The sequence below is a fragment of the Rattus norvegicus genome, chromosome 9, assembly GCF_036323735.1.
Source record: "Rattus norvegicus strain BN/NHsdMcwi chromosome 9, GRCr8, whole genome shotgun sequence".
NCBI lineage: Eukaryota > Metazoa > Chordata > Mammalia > Rodentia > Muridae > Rattus > Rattus norvegicus.
In genome coordinates this window covers 66,895,899-66,922,425 of record NC_086027.1, presented here as the reverse complement: position 1 = coordinate 66,922,425, position 26,527 = coordinate 66,895,899, and the positions used below count along the sequence as shown (strand labels likewise).

The following is a 26,527-nucleotide window of genomic DNA, read 5'->3' as shown; positions in this document are numbered from 1 at the left end:
CAGTTGAGATGCCTTCTCTGGACGCTATTTCTCAGGCTGCGTTTAGCTAGTCCATTATTTACAGAATGGGGAAAAAATGCCAGGAAACAGTACATTTAATAACTGTGACAAGAATATCTTCATTCAAGACAAAATATTAAGGAAAAAATTCTCTACAATTTCTAGAAAAGATACCCAAACCTGTAAATAACTGCAGAATCAGCACCTTTTCAGACCTGAGATTCTGCAATACCACTGGCAAGGCACTTCCTAAGAGACCAAAATCAATTAAGAGGCAGATGAACTGGCTGTATGATTAACCGAGTGATATATAGCTGTCAGGAATTCAGTTCACTTAGACTGAGCATGGAATTTCAGAGCCATGAAACTCAGCAGACTTGAAGAGGTGAGGCCTTCCTGGTCAGCCATGAAGGGTACCGTCCTCTACTCACAGGGACGCCATCGAATAAAGGACATGTTTAACAAACTGAGATAATTGGCAAAGATCCGGTAGCTTTATAATTGGTGTCCTCTAGAAGTCTTCAGTCTCTTCTTTCAAAAGAGTGGAAAAGGCCCTTCTTCATTCTGCCTTTATAATGTGTCCGTGCTCTTTGAAGTCTGTTGTACTTTTTGGTTTCTTTATTTGTTTCCTTCCTTGAGGTAAGTTTTCACTGTGTAGTCCTAGCTAGCCTAGAACACAGGGTCTCACTGTGCATCCCTACCTGGTCTGAGACTTACCATGTAAACCAGGCTGTCCTTGAGCTCACAGAGTCTGCCTCTGCCTCCAGAGGTGATTAAAGTTGTATCATGTTTTTATTTTTTATGAGAAGTATTAGAAACTATTTAACGCTCAGTTCATTTAAGGAAAACAAATAGACACTATTGGATTTAATCAGTTCCCCATTTCAGTTTCACCTACCGTCCACAAAGGCTTGCACGGCTTTATCCACATTAAAATCAAACTGTTGGAGCACCAGGACAATTTCATTATTGCTTTTGTTCGGAACAACTGATCTAACTGCGTAGATCTAGAAGAAAAGGAAGAGAAAAGCAGAAAGGTAAACACCACGAGTACTGTTCACCACAGATCCTTGCTAGATAGAACAGGAAAAGCCCAGGAAAGGTAACCCCTCTGTCTTCTCGCCAGCAAACAGGCTCCAGGCCTTTTAGAGAAGTAAGCGCTGGTGCTCACCTGAATGCTGGCTTTATTCGTGTATCCACCTCACAAGGTCTCCTTGTGGGGCTGGAAGAACAACTGTGCAAAGCCAGCTCTGATTTGGCAGCCAACCCTCCCGGAGGCTGAGATACATACAAGATGTGTTCTCTGCGAGGACACAGAATCTTTTTCTGTCTCAGGCTTCCTTTCCACTCGCTCAGGAGTATCTTTAGAAAACATACAGAAATAGTCTCATGCCTCAGCTTCTCTCTGGGCACAGTGGAAGCAGTTATCTGAGGGTCACAGACGTGTGCTGTGAGACTCCATCCCTGTTTATAAGGACAGCAGACTGTGGGGCTCTGCGTTTGTGAGATGGCAGTCCCAGCCATACTACAGAAAATGATCTCCTAAACGCCATTCGGAAAAATAACCACCGTTGAGCAGAGCGAAGGTAAATGCATGGGTGAGCCAAGGATTCTGAGGCCTGTAAGCAAGTGTTCACTCCTCAGTGACGTAGGGGCCCCTCCATCAACCGTAGCATAGATTCTTTCTGGTTGCCTGCTAGAATTAATTGACCTTTATCTCAGAGAACTTGCGATTATTACAGACCGTTCTCCACATTTCAGCATAACCTATCTTACCCCTGTCTTACGAGAAGGATTCCTGTACTAACAAATGCAAGCACACCTCAGAGGCAACGGGAAGCACTCATTAGAGAATGGTGCGATCTATACACGAGCCACTCAGAGTTGTCAGGACCAGTGGGTTTAGAGTTAAACGGAATTTCTTATAATTGGATTCATGGGGTATGGATTATAGAAGCATGGTACATGTAATATGACACTTATTGACCAGACATTTAACTGAGCAGTGCAGACTAATTTTTGATGATGTAAGAAAATAGGGTGCCCGTTCCACACAGATCTGTAAATAACAGTATTTTGATTATAATGAGGAAATTGCATAGGCTATGGGCATAGGACTTGTAGCGATGTTGACATTATTGACCAGAAGATTGGTTTCAAATCCTGACATTTAAAAATGCTAAACATTTGAGCTTTGTGGAGATTTTAATAGAATGTGTGCTTGTATATGTCAGTCAATACTCCTTTGGGTTTTTACTATTCTCACATTTTATGCTTCTTAGTTTCTCTAGACTTCATTAGAAAAACTGACTCTTTAAAAAAAAAACTAAGTTCTTCAATGCTTTGCTGCCCCTCTTTAAAACTCCAGTTCAGTGACTACTAGTTATTTACTTTAGACAGGGTCTCATTATATGGCCTCAAACTCTCCTGTCTCTGCCTCCCCAGTGGTACACATGTGCTACTAAACTGACCTTGTAAATACTCCTTTTAAATCCTCATTGCGGTGGTCCTCAACCTGTGGGTCTCAACCCCTTTGGGGGCTGCATATCAGATGTCCCACATATCATATATTTACATTATGATTCATAACAGTAGCAAAATTACAGTTATGAAGTAGCAAAGAAATAATTTTATGGTTGGGGTTCACCACAGGGGGACAGCGTTAAAGAGTTGCAGCATTAGGTAGGTTGAGAACCACTGTGTGGTGAGGCACTAAACTTCCTGAAATATAAAGGTCATAGGGGTTATACACGATGCTCAAATGACCATGGAAAGTGACAAGAGTTGGATGGAAGGGGTAAGGGTGGGGAGGGGAAGGGGATGGGAAGGGCGATGGTGGGGGCAAGCACTCTGGGCAGGACAAGCAGGACTCCACCCTGAAGATGGAGGACAACAGAGGACGAGGCTGTTGGAGCACAGTAGAGGTCAGACTTGACAGGGACCAGACAAGGCAGGGTCTATGAGGCTATGTACTTCATGTTGGCCCTGTGAGCATTCCTCAGTTGTTTGCTGAGTCCTCTCCTCACATCTATTCATCATGTTTCAAAGAGAGGTATTCTTTCACGTTGAATATAAAAATGTTTTTAAAAGAAGCTAAGCTGAGGTCAAGAATGGAGCTCAGTTGTTAGAGCACTTGCCTGGCACGTATAAATCGCTATATTTAAACCGAGATGCAAAGAAACAAAAGCCAAAGCCAGCCCAGGAAAGTCGTCAACGGTAATAGTACATAATATTTGCCTTGTACCTAGTAGTGCGTTGGAGTTCCCTGTATTACACTCCTAATACCTTTTAAATAAATATAATTTTAGCAGTTCAAGCCACTGCAGTTTGTTCATATGTAAAACTTCATAATAATGACCATCATTATTGCCACATGCCTTTCTGAATAATAAAATGCTTAGTTATTAATTACCTTAAGAACATTATTGTAACATTAGACCAAAGTTTTCAAGCCACCTACACACAGCTATGAGACTAGCAAAGACCAGACTCATAAAATCAACATAAAAACAATTGCTCCCTTGCTTCTAGACTCTCCTCTGCAAAACATGTTTCATTATGTTAAGGCAAATACAGTGTAAGCCATTGCTCAATACACACTTTCTCCTCAGACGCCTGCAGTACTCTTCCCATCCTTGTAAAATCAGAAACAAAGACCACATAAGCATGGACAGCTACGTGCAGACAGACAGTATTGTGTGGTCACTGGCAAGTGTGTATGTGCGTGCGTGTACGTGTGGGTGAGTGCATGCCCATAAGCGGTGAGTGCACATGCACGCATGTGAAGGCCAAAGGTCAACATTTGGTGTCTTCTGCAAAACACCATATATATATGTATTTTTTTTTTTTGGTTCTTTTTTTCGGAGCTGGGGACCGAACCCAGGGCCTTGCGCTTCCTAGGCAAGCGCTCTACTACTGAGCTAAATCCCCAACCCCAAGACACCTTATATTTTGAGATGGATTCTCTAACAGAACCGGGAGCTAAAACCTAGGGAGCTTCAGGAATCTGCTTGTCTCTACTTCCTCGGTCCTGGGGTTACAGGTATGCATCACAGTGACTAACTGTCGTGTGGTTGCTGGGGATCAAATTAAGGTCCTCATGCAAGTTTTTTTCCAACAGAACTATCTCCCCAGCCCTTCCTTATTTTATATATCTTAGTTCCGAATGTCTCTCTAGAAAATCATCACTAATTGAGTTCCGATATCAGATCGGTAAGAAGTAGTACCAACTTGTAGAGTTGGTCCTTAACTAGAGGAGGTATTCTGAGCTTTACAGAAATGAGCAGGTAAGGTGGGGGATCTTGTCTGTTCTTGGCCATTCCTTAGTAATGCTGAACCCTGGGCTAACTTCTATTTGCTCTGGTCACTGGTCTCTGGCAATGTCAAGAGAGCGGCACAATTCATAAATCCAGTGCATCATCTCTGCATGGAAATGACTTCGTGGAGGATGGAGAGATCACAGGGCTCCTCTGTGCAAATTAAAATGCAGGACCCAGCCAGCTGCTATTCACAATCCTGCAGACTCTGAGGGTTTGGGCATTCAAGTCTAAGGAAGAGTGGCAGCACGGGGCATGGATAGCCAAAGCGGTGTTGCCCTGTTGTGCTCAGCGGCTGCGGCTGCCTGTGGAAATACAGCTTCTGAGAGTTGCTGGAACGGCTCCATCCATGCATGACTAATGGTAGTTTGCATACGGAGAATTCATAAAATTCATGCAGGCAATGGCTGTGCAGCAGAATCTGTTTCTGGCCCTGCTTCTCACACACAGCCACTCGCTACAGCCCGGGGCCCTTCCAAAGCTTTAGAATGAAGCTGGAAGCTGCTGCCCTTGACGGGAATCCTAAGGGGCTCTCCTGCCAAACTGACAGAGAGGTCCATTCGTGCCCACCAGGCAGCCATTCAGCCTGCTGGGTGGCAGTCAAGACGACTGGTTAGCGCTTCATTTAGCAACTGCTTCAGCCTTCCAGTATCGTGCTCATCTGCTTTGCTTCTACTGATTTATGTCTGGTTTGGCGAATTCAATTTCCTATTTAGAAAGGGGTGGTTGTGATGTTGCCTTCTGAGTATTTTTCATCTGGTTTCCTTCTTTTCTCGGTGGCTTTCCTCTCTGGCCCTGCGGGGTCTGACATATTCTGCACCAGACCTCACCCTATTGGCTCACGCATTAACCAAGTGGTGGGATGCTCTTCGGTTCATAGCTGAGTTGTCTCTGGTTGAAGGGCTGTTAACGGGTTTCCTTGTTCACACCGCACGTTATTGAGCCTGTCTGTGATGGCTTCTTGGGCTTTCTTCTTGGCTTACCAGTGAGTCTTAAACCACGCTGGAGTTTCAAAAGCGATCCAGAGAGGAATTTTCAATCTCCTTGCACTGCTGTGGGATCAGCCAAGACCTAGCATTATCAACAGACACAGAATAACCAGTCTTTCCACTTCTAGTCTCTCCATTGGAAGTTCACCCTGATGCTGCCGTCCTTCCAAAAATATAGTTTTCCTGTGGTCCTGTGGGAGATGTGTTCCAGGATCCTAAGATAACAAAACCCATAGCAGCCCAAGTTCCTTACAAAAAATGGGTGTGCATGTAACCTATGCAAATTCTCCGGGTACTTTAAATATGTATTTTAAAATACATCCCACCCTCAATGCAAACACTGTGAAAATAGTTATCTTGCATAGTTTAGGAAATAATGACAAGACAAAATTTTGTATATGCTCATTTTCTTTCCAAAATATTCTTGATCTGTGGTGACCTGAACCCATGGGTTCAGAACACATGGAGATGGAGTGATGGCCACAGAATCATGACCATCTTATTCTCTTACTGAAGATTTAGAACCAAGTGTACTCTGGTATTCAAGGCCATAGGGTGCCAGGGCACCATCCTGCTTTTTTCAAGAGTGACTCTGTTCCTCTACCCAGCACAGACAAGCGCCTCATACCCAGTTTTGACTTCTCACCCCGCACTTTCATCAGGGCTCCTCCTTTGACTTAAGATGTATCATGTCCCCATTCTCATGTTTCAGCTGAAAGGCCAAGCATGCACGAAGTCCTTAACCCTTCCTACCTAAAGCATTCCCGACTCAACTTCAAAGCCCTTCCCCAGTAGGTGTCTTTAAATGTTTGAACACCTCCTTCAGATCCTACGGATTTGCGTGCACACTGTTTTGACTTGACTGCAAGCAGTCTGAGGGTGGGATCCTTCTCTGCCGTTTCTGCATGGTTTCCGTGTCTCCTCTGGAACGACTGATACTGTGTGTGCAGTATTTAATGACTGCTTATCTAGTGAGAGTCTGCCTGTAGCCACATCCAGCTGCTGCTTGGAGCCAATCGAATATCCCGCCAGTGTGCTGGCACCACACAGCCACCTGCATCTACTTTTGTATCCACCATCCAGAGTAGCACAGTGGGTCCCCACTGACAGACTGCGCCCCAAGCGTTATACAGGCAGAGAGAACATACGCATGTTCTTTACAGCGCCATCAGAGACTGGAAGAATACTTAAAATTCTTACAATTCTCCTGCTATATGATCAGGAACAGTGGTATTTTTAGAGTCTGGGAGCTATGAAGTATACCACCTGTCTGTCCTTCCAGAGTCAGCTTCGGAGACAGACATCAGCCGAGTCTGCTCTGAGTGATACAAGAGAGAGCCAGCTACAGTTCTGTCCCAAGGAGGTGCCACCAGGGCAGCAGCTGAGCCAGGGACTCTGTAACGAGAGTCAGTGCTGTGTTCTTTGTATGGGCAAGGTACGGTGGCACTACAGAAGAGCGAGTACGCCTGCCCACAGACAGGAGGACACGCTCTAGATGGAGAGATGTCGTGGAAGCAGCGCTGGAGTTAACAGAGCTGTGCTCTAATCTTGGCTCTGGCATGTGACCTTGGTCAACTGCTCAGAAATGTGAAACTTGGTTCATAAGAAGAGGCTATTATCTGCCAGAGCCTGTAAAATGGGAAGAACTGATGCGTGTAAAGTGTCTGCTAGAGAGTCTGACATATATTAGCTGCTCTGTAAGTCTGAAATAGAACAGAGTGGGAGTATTCTCAATAGGCCATGAAGGCATGGCTTGGAAACTGCAAGAACACATAGCTTACATGCTGGTCAAGGCTTATTTTGGAAGGATTGTCCTGTAACTAGCACTTTAGAGACCTTTCTTCTGCAGTCTCAGGGACAGTGGGCCCAACACCTTCCATTAAGTTCTTTCTTCATTCTATTCATAATGTGACCAACATGTGTTTCCCTCTTAGTCTCATCTAATCACTTGCTAAAAGTCTAGTCCTGACACTGGGTGTCTGGACAGAGCATGAACAGAGCAGGCAGAGGCAGAGCTGGGAAAGAGACGTGCAAACAAACAGGTGAGACGGACAGACAGGTGCACCGTGACTCCCCAACAGTGTTAAAACACCAGTAAGTCCATCGTAAGTTACAAACACTGTAAGGTGACAATGCGTTTGGAGGGGCAGGAATGGTTTAGCTGGTAAGTGCTTGCTGTGCATGCACGAGGAGCAAATTTTGGATCACCAGTATCTCCATGTAAAAAAAGCTGGGTGGCAGCAGTACATGTACGAAAGCCACAAGAAGGTGGGGATGGGAAGATCCCTGGAGATTGCTGGACAGGTAGTGTAGCCAATCAGTGAGCTCCAAGTTCAGTCAGAGACTGTCTCAAAAATAAGAGTGATTGAGGAAGACACCTGGCATTGACCTCTAACCTCCTTCGGCACGTGCACACTTGTGCATACACACTCACATAACACGCATGTTCACACATAAATTGAAAAAAAAAACCATAAATGCATTTGGTATACTTGGCCTATAGATCGTTATAGCTTAGGCTGGTCTGCTTTGCATGAGTTCAGAACATTTTCCGTAGCCTACATTGGGCACTGCCATTCTGCACAAAGCATGTTCTGAAATAAAAGTGCTGTCTACGGCCGTACCACCCTGAACGCGCCCGATCTCGTCTGAAATAAAAGTGCTGAGTATCTTGACTTATTAGTACTGTGCTGAACGTGCAAACTAGAATGGTTGTAAGGGTCTTGCTTTTGCACCAGGGTGAGGGTGAAAATTGTAAGTCGAACCACAGTAAGCCAGGACTGATCATCTGTAATTGCACCCCATGGTAAGTGAGTCTGCCCAGGAAGCAATCAGAGTCATATTCACAATGAATCACAATGGTCAGGAAGCCGCTGGCTTGAAAGGCCAGAATGCACCAATCAGATTCTTAAGTATTATTCAGAATGGGAGAGAGGCAGTGTGGAAATGGATGGGGCCAGCCTCCCAGAGAGCTGCCCACCCCTGCTGTTTCCTTACCTTCCCAAGTCACGTGACACCCTGCCAGACCCGTGTAATTGCCTCTTTTTATTTGCACTAGTTTGAGAAGGTTTCATTTTCTTGAGCATGTAGCAAGTACCTAAAGGCTGTATTAGCAAATGGAGCTGGAAATAAAAACAACACGGTCAAATAGCCCATCTAATTGACAAAGGAGGAAAAAACCTGGGAGATTTTTAAGGAGAAATGCACCCAGAATGTAAAGTGAGAGACTGGGAGATGAGAAGCCACAAGTCTTGACTACACACTGTTGCTAGCTGTCATGCAAGCTCCAGAGTAACTTGTGTGACACTATCTGGAGTTTAAGTTGCTTAGGGCATAGCTTACATCCACAGCATCCTAAACACTGGGGGGTACTCAGGGGATGGAGGCACAGTGTCTGATGAGTGGCTGAATGAATGGAAGAAGTGGGGAGTCCAGTAACAAGGTCTTTGAGACGTTCTGGGTCTTCACTCCACTTTTTCAGTGCACGCCTACAGTTCTGCAGAAAGTACCTTGCAGTATTTAAAACCTTAAATGATTCAAGTCACAGATGTGTCGACTGCCTCCTAGGTCCCAGGCATAGCAGATGGCTGCTTCCAGCCCTGAGGAACTTTACACACTTAAAGATAAGCACTGTCCTATCTACAGTAAGGGCAGCAATCCAACACCCAGCGACCTCCTCTCTGCACCAACAAGAACCAGTTATTTATGGGCTTGCCATTCCTGCAATGCTACACGGGCTTTATAATAAGCTTTGGTCACATTTCTCAAATGCTGAGCCTCTCAGAGATGCCTGAAAAACATCTCCTCCGTGGATTCTGTGTATGTATTGCTTCACTTGCTGGACCAGTAGTATTATCTACACGCTAATGAAGGCGGCTCTCGGTGAATCTTCTTGGGTGGAAGGAAATACTCTTTGCGGGCTGGTACCTTTGCACTGAGGATAATTCCATAATTTAATTGCTTTTTTCGAATATCTACTTCCTGCCAGCAAAACAATATGTATGAAGTGTTGTCATGTTCTACTCGGCTGACTTTTTGGGAATTAACACCACCGGCACAAATCAAAATTAACTTTTTGAGGCGAGCAGAACAGGATTAGAAAGAAAAATGAAGCTCTGAGGATGGGGAAAACGCCATGCTGGTGGGGTCGGGGGAAATCTGAGTGGGGATCTCTCTGTGTGTCTTCTGAGACTTTCACCGTCAGCTGCTCAGAACCAAGATGCAGTTCTGGAGGCTTGGGACACTTGAGAGAAGGCAGGTTTAACTGTCTTTAAGGTTCTGCCTGATCACAGGATGTGGCCAGCAGGAGTGATTTGCCCACGGTCTGGTTCCCCAGAACCTGTGAGGATGCTGAACTTCATGGAGAACTCAGTCTGCAGATGGAATGAAGGTTGTGCTAACTCTGAAGGACTGAGATCATTTCGGCTTAACTTGGTGGGGCCCAGCACAGTGACAATACTCTACAGCTCTGTGAGGAAGAAGAGGGTGGGTGACAGCAGCACAAAGTGAGACTCAACTAGACACTTCGGGGTTTGAAGGGAGGATGAGGCAGGAAAAGGCAAGAAAAGCCATTCTCTCCATCGACCCTGGAAAGGAGTGACCATGTACTCGAAAGCCTTGTGTTGAGGCCCCCATCAGACTCTGGCCTCCAGACCTCCAAGGCAGTTTCACCTGCACTGCCTTAAGCTCTGAAGCTGAGGGTGATGATGACAGTGCAATCAGGCAGTGCAATGGACCCTGCTCTGAGGAACAAGACTTTCGCCCCTGCATTCTTTCTCGCATCGCACCAACTAGTCTCTTAAAACGTAACAACAAGCTAGGTACCATTCTCAGTGCATGTCTTGGGAGGGGGGTCCTAGTTACTCATGTACTGAAGTTCCACTTCACAGGGAAAAGTAGGAGGGGCCCCCAAAACATCGAAGGAAGCAATGCAAAGGAACACACAACAGCCGCTTAGGAAAGTCCCCCCTGAATCCTATGTTTACTCCCATCTCTCTCACTAACCTAGGCTGGTTCCTTCTTCTCGTCGCATCTGTAAAACCCTCACAACTGGGTTTCTGACTTGGTTCTCCCTCTCTCCAATCCATCTTAAAACAATCACTGCACAATGATTGCCCAAAGGGGTTGAGCACGTTCACTGACAGAGGAAGGAGCCAGCAGTGAGAGGGGATTTGAGGAAAGGAAAGAAAGGAGATAAATCACGACACAAGATTTCCTGAGGTTGTGGAGGGGCCAGAGCCATCTCAGTCTAAGGACTTCCTGGGCAATCGTAAGGGCCTAAGTCTGAGACCCAGCATGCACAGAGAAAGGCAGCCAAGATGGTGCATTCTTGTCCTCTCAGTCCTGGGAAGTGGGTTGCTGGGGCTCAGTGGTCAGCAAGGCAGCCTAGCTGAACCAGTGAGTCTCAGGACCAAGTGTGTATGAGAGAGCTACCCTGTCTCAAAACACAATGTGGATGTATTCTGAGGAGAAACACCCAAAATCATGCTTGCACACGTGCACAGTCCCTTCTCACATGTATACATGCTTGTTGCACAGACACTCAGACATCCACACACAATATGTAGATATACACATAACACACACACACACACACACACACACACACACACACACACGCACACGCACACGCACACACGCACACATGGTAGGGGTGAGATAGATATCCAGGTAGAAAACAATTCTTTGGAAAGAAAGGAAGTCCCCCTTTTATTCCTCAGAGTTTTGAGAAGGAAGGAAACAGGAGAAATGGAGAATGGAGATACAATGAAAGTTTGAGTGGGCGAAGAGGAACGTTTATGGAAACCATTCATCTGAGACACTTACAGAATAGAGGACGGTTTAGAGCTGCTTGTACGGGAGCCTAAGAGGAAGTGGTGGTGATGAATAAAGAATGCTGACCAGACCTGAAGGTCCATGAACGCTAGACTGCACAGATCTGTCATCGAGCCAGCTGGCATGGCCTATCCCACAGATTCTTAGCAAACTAGAAGCAGAGGCAGAGGAGAAGAATGACGCAGGTTTATAAAATGTGAAGTGACAGTGGGGGTCCTGAGGCTCAGGTAGGTTGAAGTGGCTGATAAGGCACCTAAGAAGATGGATTAGGACACTAGAGACAAATGCAGGGACCCGATATCCTGTGAGATTAAGGACAAGTAAAACAGGCAAGAAGAGCTGGTGATAAGAAGCACATGGCAGGGGGCAGGGGAGATGCTAAGCCTTCCCACCTCTTCTACTTGGTGCTACCTTCTGGTACACGAGAGGGCAAGCCCATTTCTACAGGCCAGCCCTGCACTTATTTTAAAGAACTGAAGCACCCCTTAGAAATCCATCACTATGGAGCAAGCAGGTGATCTTCTATAGTCTTTCATACGCTGCAGTCTCCCAACTCTTGCCGTGTGGTCAAGCTCTCCTGAGTGTTTCCTCGTGAAGTGTTGGATAAATAGGCACGCTGCTCCAGTAGGGGAGGGGACTCAAAGAAGAGAACCGTGCACCTGTGCCTGCCTTGATGGGGCCCTATTTATTCATTCAAGTTGTCAAAGCCAACACGGATGCTTCAGGATACACACTAATTACTGGTCTCCGTGGGGGCTTACTTGCTATTAGCTCTCCTTACGTTGTTCTCAAGACAAGTGCTGAGCCCCAGGCTTGGAGGGAGACAGTAACACTCAGCCAGGGATTTTACATCGGTCTTTGTTAAATATCAACATGTAATTTCTGACTCAGTGTTCCAGCCAGCTGTTAACTTTTGGAACCTTGTGTTTTTGTGTTACTACAATCAAGGAACATGTTAGCCATTCCTTCCAATTTTGTATTTAAAACAAACAAACAAACGAACAAACCAAAAACAAACAAACAAACCAAAAACAAACAAACAAAAAACCCAGTTGCAGCCTTCTCCTAGAGATTTACTGATTTAAACTTTGTGTAAGCCAGAGCCAAATTATTGATTGGGATTTTTATGAGTCTGAGTCGAGTACCAAAGTCAAGGCATTACCACAGGAAAGCTGTTGGAACTGAGAGTGATCTTTTAATTCATGTCCCATTGTTTGTTTATTCATCGATTCAGTTACAGTGACCAGACTCTCAAGCTGGACCGTAAGGCAGGGACGGACACACTTCCTGACCCTGAGGAAATTTATAGTCTAGAAAGACAGAGGTTTGATGGACTTGGTAAAAGGAGTGAAGATGTTCTGTTGTTTGAGAACCAGAGAAACACTGGGGGCTGAAATTGGTTTAAGGGGAGAATGAGGAAGGATATGGAGAGGGGACAAGGCAGGACACAGGAAGTGTGCTCCAAGAAAGATGGTCCAGGCTCCTTGCGGCACCAGGTGTTAAAAAGGCATGGGATTTCAGAGCAGAGGCATGGGGCTAAAGTGGTCAGGGCCCCACGTCTGATAACTTTGAGCCTGAGTATAAGGCAAAGCTAGTGAAGATTTGCCCAGGGGAGGGCTATGATATTTGTGAACTTAGGGTCATTCAATCTTTTTTTTTTTTTTTTTGTATGAATTCTAGGCGATCAAATGGATGCTGGCTAGGATTCTAATACAGTAGCCTGGGCTAGAAAACAGATCAAGCAGTGTAGAGAATGACTCACGGGTTACTTGTGAAGAAGTAACTGGTCTCTGTTTACATACAAGAAACGAGAAGGAGGAAGTAATCATATGATGAATGGTTTGGCACTGAAGTCTCCACCATGGTTCTGATGAGCATCCTGAGTTGAGAACCATGACTTTGAGGTATAATGGAAGTTATGGACTAAGTTTGGCCCCGTGCCTGAAGATGCTCCAAGGAGGCTGGGCCGTCTCTCCTTGGAGCACAAGTCTGTGCTGCCTTGTCTCTCCTACAACTCTACATCTCCTCTTCTACCTCCCCTCAAACTAATCTCAGTCCCCAGTGTTTCTCTGGTGCCCAGACAACAAAAAAAATTTCATTTCCTTCAGTGAGGGAGAGGGAATAGGAGAAAAGGACAGGCACAGGAGAGAGGTCTTAGGGACAATTGGTCACCTCTCAAATCATTTAGAATATTCCATAATTCTTCCATATCTCTCCACTAGGCAAGGTCATCATTATTTCAACAATAAGGATTTTGTAAAGTAAAACTGTTCAATAGGGTATGTGCTCTCTTTCTTCCCATCTCCTCTCTGATAGTCTCAAACAGCCAAGCCTGGCCTCAAAGTCACTATGTAGTGGAGGAGGACTCTGCGTTTCTGATCCTCCCGTCTCTTATCCCCACCTCCAAGGGCTCAGAATACAGTTGCATATCACTATGCCTACATTATGTGGTTCTGAGGATTGGACACCAGGTTTTGTACACATTGGACATGCTGTCTACTAACTGTGCTCAGGTGAGCCCTCTCTTGAAAAGGCATTACAGTTACCTGCTGGTATGTGACATCTGAGAAGAACTTATCTGGAACTTTATCTCTATGGAGATGGGCTTGGGAGGAGTCTGATTGTATAAGTGTGCCGGGGGCCACTCATGCAGAAAGACAGTAGCAGAGAGACCATGAGCAGGGCAGAGTGTTCTCTTCAAATAACAAGGAGACCATTCAATGGGGTCTTGATGGGCTCTGCTGGTCTTCCTCACAGAATGGTGACCTTTGGATAGACTGTTTATAGGGCAACCCAGTGCTGCATGCAGGTACCCCAACTTTGAGGAGGCAGAATGACATCATTTAGGAAGAAACTTGTTTCTTAACTACACGAGTCAGCTTGCTCTAAGAGCCTATCTCCCTTTAAGATTCTAATTCTTAATATGGAAGGTACTCCTGTACTTATGATTTCTGAATAGAGTTTGCCTGAGAGGGCATAGACAACAAAAGCAAGAGGCCATATATAAGATGGTTGCTAATGGCAACAGTCCCTCCAATTTACATCGGGAAATACCATAAAGAAACAAAAATGTATATTCAGTGTAAGCCCGAGTTATCTTGTTTTTAATTGCTATGTTTGACTCTTCTCCGATTTCCCCAGAATCACCGATTAGACTTGCAGATGATTTCAGAGTGGGTGAGGCTCTCAGTCCACCAGGATTGGCTCCACTCAGCTGTTACACCTACACAACTTGAGGGTTAGGGAAACGTTCTGTCTACCTAGTATCTCAGATGAATTCTATAGTCACACTTAGTAACTGCAGAAAACAAAAAGCAGTGTTATATCCACAGGCTATTTTTGTTTATGTACCTTAATCACAGCAGAAAAGCAATATTCTTTTAATTTATTTCCTTTCTAAAGAACAGTCAGTGAATTCTTTCCTCATTTTCTTTGTAGTTTAAAGTCTCCACTTGGGGAAAAAATGGCCATTATTTACATTCACTCTTAATGTAGTTTTTCTGTTTTTTTCTCATCCACAGAACTGCCCAGATAAAAGTACTATAAAAAGGGTACGAGTCACTTATAACCCTTTAATCAATACTAGGGGAAGCAGCTAATTGCCCTTTGGTCAATACCAGCATAGAGAGTTAACTTAATCTCTAAAGTATGTTAGCTTTGGACATTTCTTAACCGTGGTGTGGAGGAAACAGACCATAAAACTCCATGGAAACCACGAATATACTTTCCCTCTTATTTACAAGGGTGGACCAACTAATAAAAGACACACTGTTTTAAATATCAGTTAAAATGATTAACTGACCAGATCTTATTTTCCTACAATATTCTGTTTGGTTTTCCTCTAGAGACGAGTCAAAAAAAAAAAAAAGTAAAAAGAGAAAAAGAAAAAGAAAAGAAATGTACTTTGTGCATTCAGCCTTCAAGAAGTCAAGTTACATTTGAGCTGTAAGTATTAGCAGAATGACTCCATTAATAATCAATGGGTACATATTCATAGAAGATTTACTCACAGTGAAACGTCATGAGAGAAGGAAGATGCTTAACTGTGGGACAGCATGACAACATGGGTCAGCGTGAAGGACATTACGCTACCCAGCCAGTCACAGGACCAATGCTGCCCCACTCTACTTACATGGAATATTAACAAAACCAAACTAGTAAATGTATAGGACCACCTGGTGGTTTCCAGGGACGTTGAAGGCAGTGACAAAGATAATGTTTATTTACACTTGACAGGTAAATCCCAGAGACCCTGTGCCTGTGGTTAACAATATGTGCATTTATAATTCCACGAGGGAAATGTTGTGTTAAGTGTTTTACAATAAAACCCCCCATAGTTATGTAACTGATCATCAATCATCATTGCAACAGCTTTTACTGAAGATCATCTTCAAAGACTGAGAAGCAGAGTTCTGAAGGGTTCCAAAGATAGAGGCATGAGGAATCTGGGTTACAAATGAATCATAGATGGTTTTATGAAAACCCTGCATTTTACAAGAAATGAGAGTTCGTGCACTCTGTTCTATATAAATAGAGGGGTTACTCTGGAGACTGAGGCAAGCGCTCACTCTGTAGTCCGGTGCTCTGCCTTTGTCTTCTACAATGCCTGAGACCCCAGGTTCATCTACTGGAGTTAGGGCTTTGGTACCCTACAGGGTAGTGACTTAACTCATGTGGTAAAAAAAGACAGCAAACCAAGATGGCTGACATAATGGAGCAAAAAACTGGAATTTTCCATGGAAGGAACTGGATTTCCTTTTACTTTAAATGTGGTTAGAAACAGTTAGGGGAAAAGGTTACTAAATGATTGCTTACTCTAAAAGTTGAAAAGACCTTCATACTAGAGCATGGCTCAGTTTGCAAAGGCAAGGGAGAGTGTGTGTGTGTGTGTGTGTGTGTGTGTGTGTGTGTGTGTGTTTGACAAGCAGGCTGGGCTGGCTGACCTCTGAACTGGAGGGATCTGCCTGCCCATTTCTCCCCAGCAAGCACACACTACTATGCTTGGCTTTTAAAATGCTTTCTGGGGATTGAATTTAGGTCCTTTCCCTTCATCAACTGTTCTACCTCACCAGCCTCTTAAAAGTTAGTATTTTAATTTAATAATTATTTCAGAGCAGAGGTTTTCAAACTTTTTATTCCTTTTTTCCAGGTAAAAGCTCCCGCTTTAATATTATTGTAAAATTTCAAAATATGTATCTCAATTTCCTTTTTATAGTTTTTAAAAATGTAATTGAGTGCTGTTGTAGGAGGCAGAGGTGCTTGACATCAGAGTCGTGTTGGGCTGATCCCATGCATTGCTCTTCCAGCTGCTGTCAGTCCACACTGAGGGGACACATACGCTCTGAGGAACATAAAATCCTTCCATTGGCAGCTTTGGCATATGCCCCTCCCCCACTGGCCTGATGAAACTTTCTTACCATTGCATTACAAGTTGGAGATTTTTCTGTATTTTGTCTCTCTCTCCTTTCAAAGATATATATCATGGCTGTCCCTAACTGTATCTGCTTATTCTCACATTTACCATTTAAAAGCACTGCCCTCCACCTCTAGGCTAAGGAGGCCAGTCTCACCTCCTGCCTTCCTAGGACTTGTCTCTATTCATAGTTACCTACAATTACCATGATAGAATCTTGACTAAATTATTAAACCAAATTTTGATTAGCTGATACCAGGAGTGGGGTAAAATTTGTAGCATTACTGTTATAAAAAATATCAAGTACACAAGCAAGATAAAAAAATTCATACTGTTGATAAGGAGATTGTGACCAAGTTGTGGAGAAATAGCTGATTAACAAAAAGTGGCTTTAGTAATAATATACATGAGTTTACTGTTAAATGATAGATCTACCAGTCTGTCTGCTCATCAAATCTATTTCTACAAATTTTCAGTGTGCAATGTCAGAAGAGATGAAATCATTGATGTTGCCTTGCTAGTCTTTTATCTATAAAATTGGATAATTTAGGGGGCAGAGGTTGAATCCTCAACAACTCAGCTGTTGAGAGGACTGACTGCTCTTCCAGAGAACCTGGGTTTGATTCCCAGAATCCCCGTGGTTGTCTGTAGCTCCAGTTCCACATAGACATACATACAGGCAAAACACAGATACACATAAAATAAATAAATCTTAAAAACTTGCATAATTTAATATGAAGGATCATTGTAGGAAACAAATAGACGATGGGAGAGGTCCCTATAAATTCCGAGGGACTGTTAACAGGGGGTACTTTTCCCTGCTGTCAAATGACTTCATTGTGACATGCTCTTATACTCTTTAGCATTAAGCATCTGTCTCCTACCCGTCCCTCAGCCATAGTACAAAAGGGGTTACAGTGAAAGGCTAGAAGAAGATGGGGTGGGGGTAGGAGAAACAGAAGAAGAAACATTGTATATTCCGGGCATGTAGCTTGGACAAAGCAATGTAATGCTAATCCTGCAGTAGTGAATTTCTTCTTATCCCCTGAAACTGATGCTGACAGTTCCATTTATTCATTCAGTTCCTTTAGATTCCTTGTCAAATCTCCTCTAGTTGCCAAGCAACAATAACAGCAGTTCTGTACATAAGCATTAGGCAATAACTATTGTCAGTGTTTCTCCTTTCTTTGAAAGGGAAATTTAATGACCCTTTCCTATGAGAAAATGATGACAAGAGCGGGTCCCACAGTGAAATCTAAAAGCTGTGCAGCTGGTGTTCTTGCTATTTGAATCTAAGGGTTGGGCTAAACTGAACTCTCCTGAAAAAATTATAAACTGAAGGTTTTCCCCTGAAGCTCGCATGCTTGTTTGTTGTAACAAGTATACGTCATTAAAACTCATTTCTAATCCTATGAAATGGTTTCTTTATCAAATAGGTTAACATCTTAAAGACGAAGCATAGTGCATATTGCTATCCTCGGATCTGCTGAAATCTTGTTAGTCAAATTTTTGGCTTTTTTCTGACTACCCTCCACTCCAAATAAAAACCTGAGCTATATTTTCAGTACTTTGTAAAACACAGACCAAGAGTTACAGGAACAATGTAAAACGGGGCGTGCTTATTATGAGGCAATAAATTACCCATCCAACTATTGTGGATGGAAACTTGGACACCAATGTGAACACTTCGTATCTCAGGAATGGTGACAATACCTCCTTGCACGCCGTGTGGACAGCAGACTCTCCCCTCCTTTCATTTTAATGACTCTGTATGGGTACTGTTTACATTCCAATTTACCTCAATAACCTGAACTGCTCTAAAAGCTATTCACGATAAATGGCGATGATATTACAGACTGGGCTGTTCCCCATTTCTATGTCATCCGATTGTCTTGTCTCAATTATATTTTGTGCAGCTCAGCAATAGCTATCAGAGTCTGAAAGTCAAGTCCATTTTTTTTTTTTATGTTTTCTCATCTGGACTTCTCTTCCCCCCTCCATTCTTGGTTGCACAGGACGTTTCCCGAGAGAAATGTTAATTAGAGGCAGTTTCCCCATTTTTATTTGTAACATAAACAGATGATGCCCCTCCACCCAGATCCTTTTTAGTATTAGGAGCTCCACACTTACTGTTGCATTTGATGACTTCATACTGGGATCGAACCTGGGATCCCACACTTGCCAGGTGAGTCCTCACCCCTGAGCCAGTCTCCAGCCCACCCTACTGAGATGATTTGTAACCATGCCTCGCTTACTTCCTGGGAACCTGAAGTCCAGAAGAGTTAAATGGTTTGTTTCAGGTTCTTCAGCTGGGGCTTGAGAAGCTGACAGTTCTTACCTTCGAGACATGTTATGTTTTCCCACAGCCTCCCTTAGAGGCCATTCCCAGGGGCACTGGGTCCCTTACAGCTCAGGAATCATTCACCACTAGAATGACTTATCCTATCATGCCTGGGCCCTAGGAACATGCTAATTACATACTAACTAATACATGCTAACTCTATAGGCAAGTATTCCCTTTCCTTTCATCAACATGTTTTCTTACTAAATTGGATTTAACTGATAGTAATACATGAAAAAAACGGACAAAATCTATTTTCTTTACTACTTATCATTACCCTTTATTTTAAAATTCTATAAATCAATTTCACTTAAGTGTAAGATACCGAAGTGTGCTAAGTAGGAAGTAAGTTAACAGTCACTCTCCACTAATTTATCTATGGAGCTTCTAGTGCTGGACTTTGTTTTAAAGAAAAGTCATTTATGCACTCATATGCACATAGCCACAAGTGGACACACACCTACGTGTACTTAACAATAATAAAAACAAATCTTTAACAAGATAAAAGGGAGAAAATGCCAGTGAACAGTGAACTATTTCCAACCACAAGACTTTTGGTTGCTGTCCATCTTCAATCAAGGGTGCTTTAGGGATCTATTCTGCGAGCAGTTGCCACCTAGGGACCACAGTGCTTGCTCACCATCTTCCAAAGATGTTTCTTTCCTGCAGAAGCACATGTAGTCAACCCAAGCAACCCAAGTAAGCTCCCATTTCTAGAAGCAATTTAAGGCATGCTTTAATAGCAACGAGTATGAGAAAATGAGCTGACATTTCCATTAACCTTCATACCATTTTTCAAGAAGCCTGGAGATTTGATAACATTTCATAAATGGGATTTCATAAGTCTCAAAGAACTTAACTATTCAACTACTTGTGTTCACTCATCTGTTATCCATCCACTTACCCAACTCTAATTCGGGGGCCAATGAGAGGTCAAATCCAAGAATGCAAGACTCACTCTCCAGTCTTAACACAGGGAGACAGACAACTAAGGTCCACTTTACATGCGAGTAAGTTGTGATGAAAGATGTGGAGTCCATTGAGGAAGCACAGGGGGAGGGGCATAACCCAGGCAACGCAGGGAGAGAGAAAAATGTCTGAAAGGGTTCCCGAGTGGAAGTGGAGTGAGGCGCAGGTCCTGGAGAAAGACATATCATACAGGATCCAGCCTTTGCGATGGGTTGGGACAAAGATGTTCAAGGTCACAGGGGCTTGGCTAAAGGGCACATGACTCCACATGGGGGTGGGGAGAGAGGGGTAGATGAAAGTAAGGAAGAAGACAGAGGTCTAATCAGGAAGATGTATGCCCTACTGAGGAAACTGAATTTCTACTTGAGCGACATTTATAAACGAAATCCTTACAGTTATAATCTAACACTGCAAAGTTATTTTGAAATAAAATGTCACAAATATCTATTACAAGTTTTATTTGCCCTGAATATTGAACATTAATAGCTTCTTTTCTGGACTAAAAAAACTGCAAGAAGACAAAAGTTATTTCTTCAAAGTACTCGGCTTCTATTCAGCCCAACCTTTTGGTTCACTAGAGACAAAGAACACATCTCACTGTCAACCTTGCATTACAACGGAAGAGATAGTGTATTTCCTTGTTTACATATTTGTCTTTGAGGATGTGCATATATGTGTATGTGTGCACAGCCTGTGGCCAACCCTGAGTGTTGTCATTTCCCAAGGCCATCCATCTTGTCTTTTGAGGAATGTCTCTCAGTGGTCCTGGAGCAGTGATTTGGTGAGGCTGGCTAGCAAGTTCCCGGGATTTTCTGGTTCCTGCCTTTCCAGTGCTACGCTTACAAGCTTGGTCACCAAACTGACCTTTTAAATGAGTTCAAGGTTCCACCACAGGTCCTCATGCATGCTCAGCAAGCCCTGTATGACCGAGCCATCTCCGGAGCCAGCACCTAACATAAGACTTTTTTTTTTTAATTTTCCACCGATGTTGACTAGATATTGTATCAACACTACTAGAAATCTGCTTACTAATCTACAAAAGCTTGTAACTTAAGACCGAACAGTTGTTGTTATTCTTAATTTTCAAAACTGAAATGTCATTGCTTTGTGTGACAGATTGAGAAACAAACTAATCATAAAAGGCCACAAAAGCTAATAACTAAAGGAAATAAGTATACCAAAATAAATCAAACTAAAACTATATATGATCAGAATTTCTGTTGCTTATTATGGCTTATTTGATGGAGTTGAGAAGTCTATTAACTTTTGACAGGGGAGGGTGGAATTCACTAATTGAGTTAGCACGCTTTGCTTTCACTGTCAACATTTACAACTCAAATTGTACCCTTTCTCAAGATGCTGACAACATTTTGATGAGTTACTCAAGTGGAGTAGCAAAACATCCTCCGTACCTATCCCTCCTCATGTGGACTCCCAACAGCCACGGACAGTCAATACTCTGATATCTGAGTCAACGGGTGACACCTTCATGCCGACCATCCATGTTGTGTGTTCATACAGAACAACCTGTTTTTTCTCTTCTGCATAAGACAATCTACTCCTGCCTGCTCGGCCTCCCATGGTGGTCTGTCCACTAGCTATGCTCTGCAGGAATTATTTGCTATAAATCTGATTCCATAAAGGGTTTTACATTCTGTAGATTGATTGGAGGATTCTGGATCCATCTATCAGCAGATGGCTGAAAAGAGGCCAATCTGTGACCAGCACTAGGAAGTCCACCCCAGCTTTTCAAACTGGGGATCATATACATTCTCACTTAAATAAAGGGAGACTATGAAGGCACATTATCAAGGAGATGCAGCTTTCTGCTATTGTTTATTCAATGATAAATATACTAAAATAGTTTAATATTAAAATAATATGTGGAGTAATGATGGAATATAATGGATAGAAAGTTTAGATCGATTAAGATACCACATAAAACTACAGAGAAACTTTGTTGGTGAAAGTTTTATTTTCCATCTCCTTTGGTAGTGCTTGTGTTTTTCTGTTCCCTGGTGGGAACCCTGAGAAACAGTGAAAAGGGAGGGGACTTCAGAACCAGACATGGCAAAGTATGACTTTGACCAAGTCAAGGGTGACCTCAAGCCACAGTGTCCCCATCAAAGAGGATGTCACTGAATAGACATATAAGCATGCGTCATAGTCTCAGAGGCGGCCAGGTGATCTCCGAAAACATGTCCCACCAATCCATGCTCCTGACTACATCTTCCCTTTGCCCGTGGAAGAGAGACCTCCAAAGCTCTAACATGGTTGAAGCCTCTTGGCATGTGTCCTAGTTAGGGTTTTACTTCTGTGAACAGACACCATGACCAAGGCAACTCTTGTAAGGACAACATTTAATTGGCTTACAGGTTCAGAGGTTCAGTCCATTATCACCAAGGCAGAAGCATGGTGGCATTCAGGCAGGCATGGTGCAGGAGGAGCTGAGAGTTCTACATCTTCATCTGAAGGCTGCTAGCAGAATACTGACTCTCTGGCAGCTAGAATGAGGGTCTCAAAGCCCACACCCACAGTGGCACACCTACTCCAACAGGGCCATACCTTCTAATAGTATCATACCCTGGGCTGAGCATATACGAACTATCAGAGCATGCAAACACCTTCAGCAGTCTAATGAAGCTGGAGGTCCTTCTCAGGACAATGTATTAAAATTCATGACAGACAATATGAATACTTACAAAGGAAATAGCTCGTATTGAAATAAAGGCCACTACCAATAACAAAAATCAAAAGAAAACAAACACATGCTACAGTAACCCAGGAACGTCTCTATTAACACTTCAAATAACACACTCTAGCATCAGGGTCTAGAATGACAGTTGTTTTGAAATGATGGTGGACAAGTTACACATCAGGACGTTTGGAACACAGATAATTTGATATGAAAATGCATATGGCTTCCAGTGACATGTTTCGCAGTCTTGCAGGGCTTTCCACACTGCATGCTTGAAGGAACTGTTAATTTCTCCTCAACGTGGCTGATATCTTTATATTATAAGATAAAAACATTTCCATCCAGGTACATGGATTCCTCAATTCCACCTCTTTTCTCTGAAGGTTCATGGTTGAGGTGAAGTGGCGCCCTCTGGCCTTTGTGTCCCATTCCCATTCCCTCTGCCCATCACCCTGAGGCCCTCACTGGCTACCTGTTTCCAAACACACCCAACTCTGCATCATAAGCACTTACTTTTGCTTTAGTTAAATACAGGATTCTCTGCTCTCAGATTCTATCTACTTTCTTTCAGTTCTCACATGACCTCTCAAAGAGCTCTTGGAACATCCTCATGTAAAGTAGTCACCTCTCTACCTCGGTCCCACCGAAGCACACCTCATGTGTCGTTCTCAAGGCTGCTATCAAGGTCTGAAATGGCTGTTCTCACTTATATGTCACTACATTTATTTTGGCTTCTCCTCCCTAAATGAGTAGGTACTCATCTGTATGCTTGGTGTCCTTATCACTAGCATCCAGTAAAGAAGAAAATTACAAGGACTCCCTCTGCTTGGCATTTGTTCTATATTTTTCAGTATGGTAGGGATACAAAGAGATGAGGACCAAATGCCCACACTCAATGTGGCAGGCAGTCCAAGGAGTCTGGGATACCTGTAGAGAAGGAGACATGAGTGGGGGCTAATAGAGGGTCCTGTCCGGGCTCCCTTAGTCTTTGCTGCTATGGGGTAGGTTGGGTTGACTTATCTCACTGGGCTGTGATTCAAGGCCATTAGGACCGAATACTACAATGTATTTATTAATACACAGATGATAAGAGGATGATATTGACAGAAAGTCAAGTAAGCTTTTCAGACTGGTAAGGGCTGTGAGTGGTGGTCAGTTCACAAAAAAATGATAAAGAGTGGGGTGAGGGGGAGTTCCATGTCATGAACTCTCAAAGTTGAAAGATACCTAAAAGGCCATCTGGAACAGCCACATGATGGTTGGAGGGGCAGTCATGCACACAAGTTCTTAGATGCTGCCTACGCGCTATGTGAGCTAAGTAAGCCACCTGCCTCACCTGTGCTGCTGTTCAGTTCCTCTCTCTGCATCATGGGAAGGATTGTAACATAAATAAATGTATTGTGCTTGTCACACACTGCACAGATGAATGTTCTGATAAATAGTATATCAATGCGACAGACTTTCTATGTATCTCTGCAAACCATTTTTCCCTTCTTCCACTATAATCAAGTTTTTACCAGCAGGGATTAGGTTACCTAGTTTGCAGTTTCCGAGAGTCAACACACAGCAAGACCTTACCTTCTCTTTGACATTCACATGAGTGTTGAGTTCAGCCATCTTCCTTCTAGGGGTATAAGCCCTATAAAGAAAGGATAAAATACATGGTTAATGCTTCAAAGATGATTTCCTGATGTGTCATTTTTATGTCCTGTTGTGGTTTGAATGAGAATGGCCCCCCATAGGCTCATACACTTGAATGATTGGTTCTCAGTTGGTGAAACTGTTTAAGAAGGATTAGGAGGTGTGGCCTTGTTGAAGTTATATCACTAGGAGTGGGATTTAAGCTTTTGAAAATCGATATCATTCCTAGTGCTCTCTCTCTCTCTCTCTCTCTCTCTCTCTCTCTCTCTCTCTCTCTCCCCTCCTCCTCCTCCCTCTCCCACCTCTTTCCCTCTCCTTCTCTCCTCCAGCTTGTGGCATCATGCCTGCCTACCTGCTGCCATGATTCTCACTATGATGACCATCAACTCACCCCCTGAAACCATGAGCTCCCAATAAATTCTTCTATTAGTTGTCTTGGTCCTGATGTCTTAGCACAGCAACAAAGAGTGCCCAAGACATTCTCTCTACTGACATGGTAAACCAATCCATTTAGTTGTAATCACATGAACTTAGAGTGGAGAAATAGTTTCCAGTTCAGCACGTGACTCACGTATGTTCTAAAAGCATGCTATAGTAACTCTGTAAGAAAATGCATATCTTTTTATCTATACTGTATTAACATGGAAAATGACACAGACAGGTGGGAATGAACCCAAACTGTGTTTCTTATTATGAAAAAGAGAAGAACAGGAAGTAGTCAAAACCTGAAATTGTACCAATTTCAAATAGGCAGGTATATGGCATTCCTCACTTCCAAGGTTGCTTACCATCAGCCCCCTTAGGTAATCTCATGTAGGTGTTACATTCTGAGCACAGGTGGGCAGTACTACAGAATGAGCCATTAAAAAATGGCCACAGCTGTCCACATAAGATTCAGCATTCTTTCTTTTTCTTCTATCCAGAATGTTTTCACCTTAGCATGGCCATTTCTTTTCTGACAACTTCATCTTTGCTCAAATTTCTCCTTTTCTGAGAGAGATTTCCTGATAGCTACTGTCGCCCTCTCCCGGGCCTGCTCTCCTTTGGCACACTTAACAAAACACTACTAACAATTTCTGGACACAGGTGTACACTCACCGAATCTTCTGACGACCAGGGGTGCCCCATTTCCGGTCTCAATGGACCCTGATCACTGCTCACCATCCTAACTCCTAACACCAGTCTGCACCTTCGCTGTCTGAGGAGTAGCTCCACTCTGAGGTCTGTGTCCCTAACATTCATCGATGATAGTTTCCTTTGTGAAAATCTTTGACTATTAGTGTTGAAAATGTATCTTAAGCCCTTAATAGTTTTGATCTTTCTGAGATATAGAATAAATGACTTAAATTTAATGACATATTTGTTCAGAAGTAGCACTTTCTTGGTTCTTTCTGACTTTTGACATCAAGTATCCCTACGTCCAGAGAAGACACACGTACAACACTGTTTGTAAAAGTGTTTTTGATTTCTTCCACTTTCTTTTAACCTAGGTCTTAAGTAAAATATAAATTTTGATTGAATACCTTTTGCTAGTTTTTGGAGGAAAGCTTGACAATATCCATTGTAGACCCTATTATCCTTTCCGTTATTCTCAAATAGGAATCTGTTTGGACATATTATCAAATTCTGGAAGCAATCAGGTTTTATTTTTAGAACTTTCCAAAGACTGCTGCCAACTGACATGTGCATTTGGACATGCAAGCCAGAGGCTCTGCACATCCATTCCCAGGAAGGAGCTTCTCTACAGCACACTCTACACACACAGCCACCTCACTGGAAATACCTCTCACCTCTTTTGGTTGGCAAATGCTATCTATGCTCCCAAAGTTGGCATAAGGGAGACAGCAAATGTACTAGCTGGCAAATCAGACTTCTACTTTGTTCTGGCTTACTCCTGCCCTTGAGTGGTTCCAGGAAACAATTATCCTCTGGTTGTCTCTAACAATGAACAGGGAGGCTCTGCAGGGCTTTTCTGATTATAGCCATGAAACCTTCATCAATGCGATGCCTGTAAGACATCTATGGAGACGGCACTTAGCAAATACCAGATGGGTTGTCTTATTCAGATGGACATTCTGGCATGATGTAAATATCACCAATTATCTAGTTTTCATGGGGTGTATGACTGTGTATATGTATATGTGTGTGTATGTGTATAAGAGGTACACATACAGAACTACACAAAAAGTGAATGGTGACACCTGCTTTGGTGTCATTTGATAGGAAAAGTCTGTGAATCAGAGCTACACCAGCTGGATTTTCTGGACACATCTAATTTGACCATCATAGACATGTGAAACCTGGTGGAATAGGTTTTGTTTTGTT

The 26,527-nt window shown here is 43.2% G+C and overlaps 1 protein-coding gene across 18 annotated transcripts in view; it reads right to left on the bottom strand.

Moving 5' to 3' along the window:
• The window catches only part of Spats2l (spermatogenesis associated, serine-rich 2-like), a 173,868-nt gene that overhangs the window by 65,659 nt on the left and 81,682 nt on the right, over window positions 1–26,527 (bottom strand). For all 18 annotated transcript variants that reach the window (XM_006244992.4, XM_006244990.5, XM_063267193.1 and 15 more), the window contains 2 exons: window positions 24,140–24,200; window positions 899–1,007 (listed from right to left, as the gene is read on the bottom strand). In XM_006244992.4, the coding sequence (XP_006245054.1) occupies window positions 899–1,007; window positions 24,140–24,200 (170 nt within the window). The remainder of the gene's footprint in view (window positions 1–898; window positions 1,008–24,139; window positions 24,201–26,527) is intronic.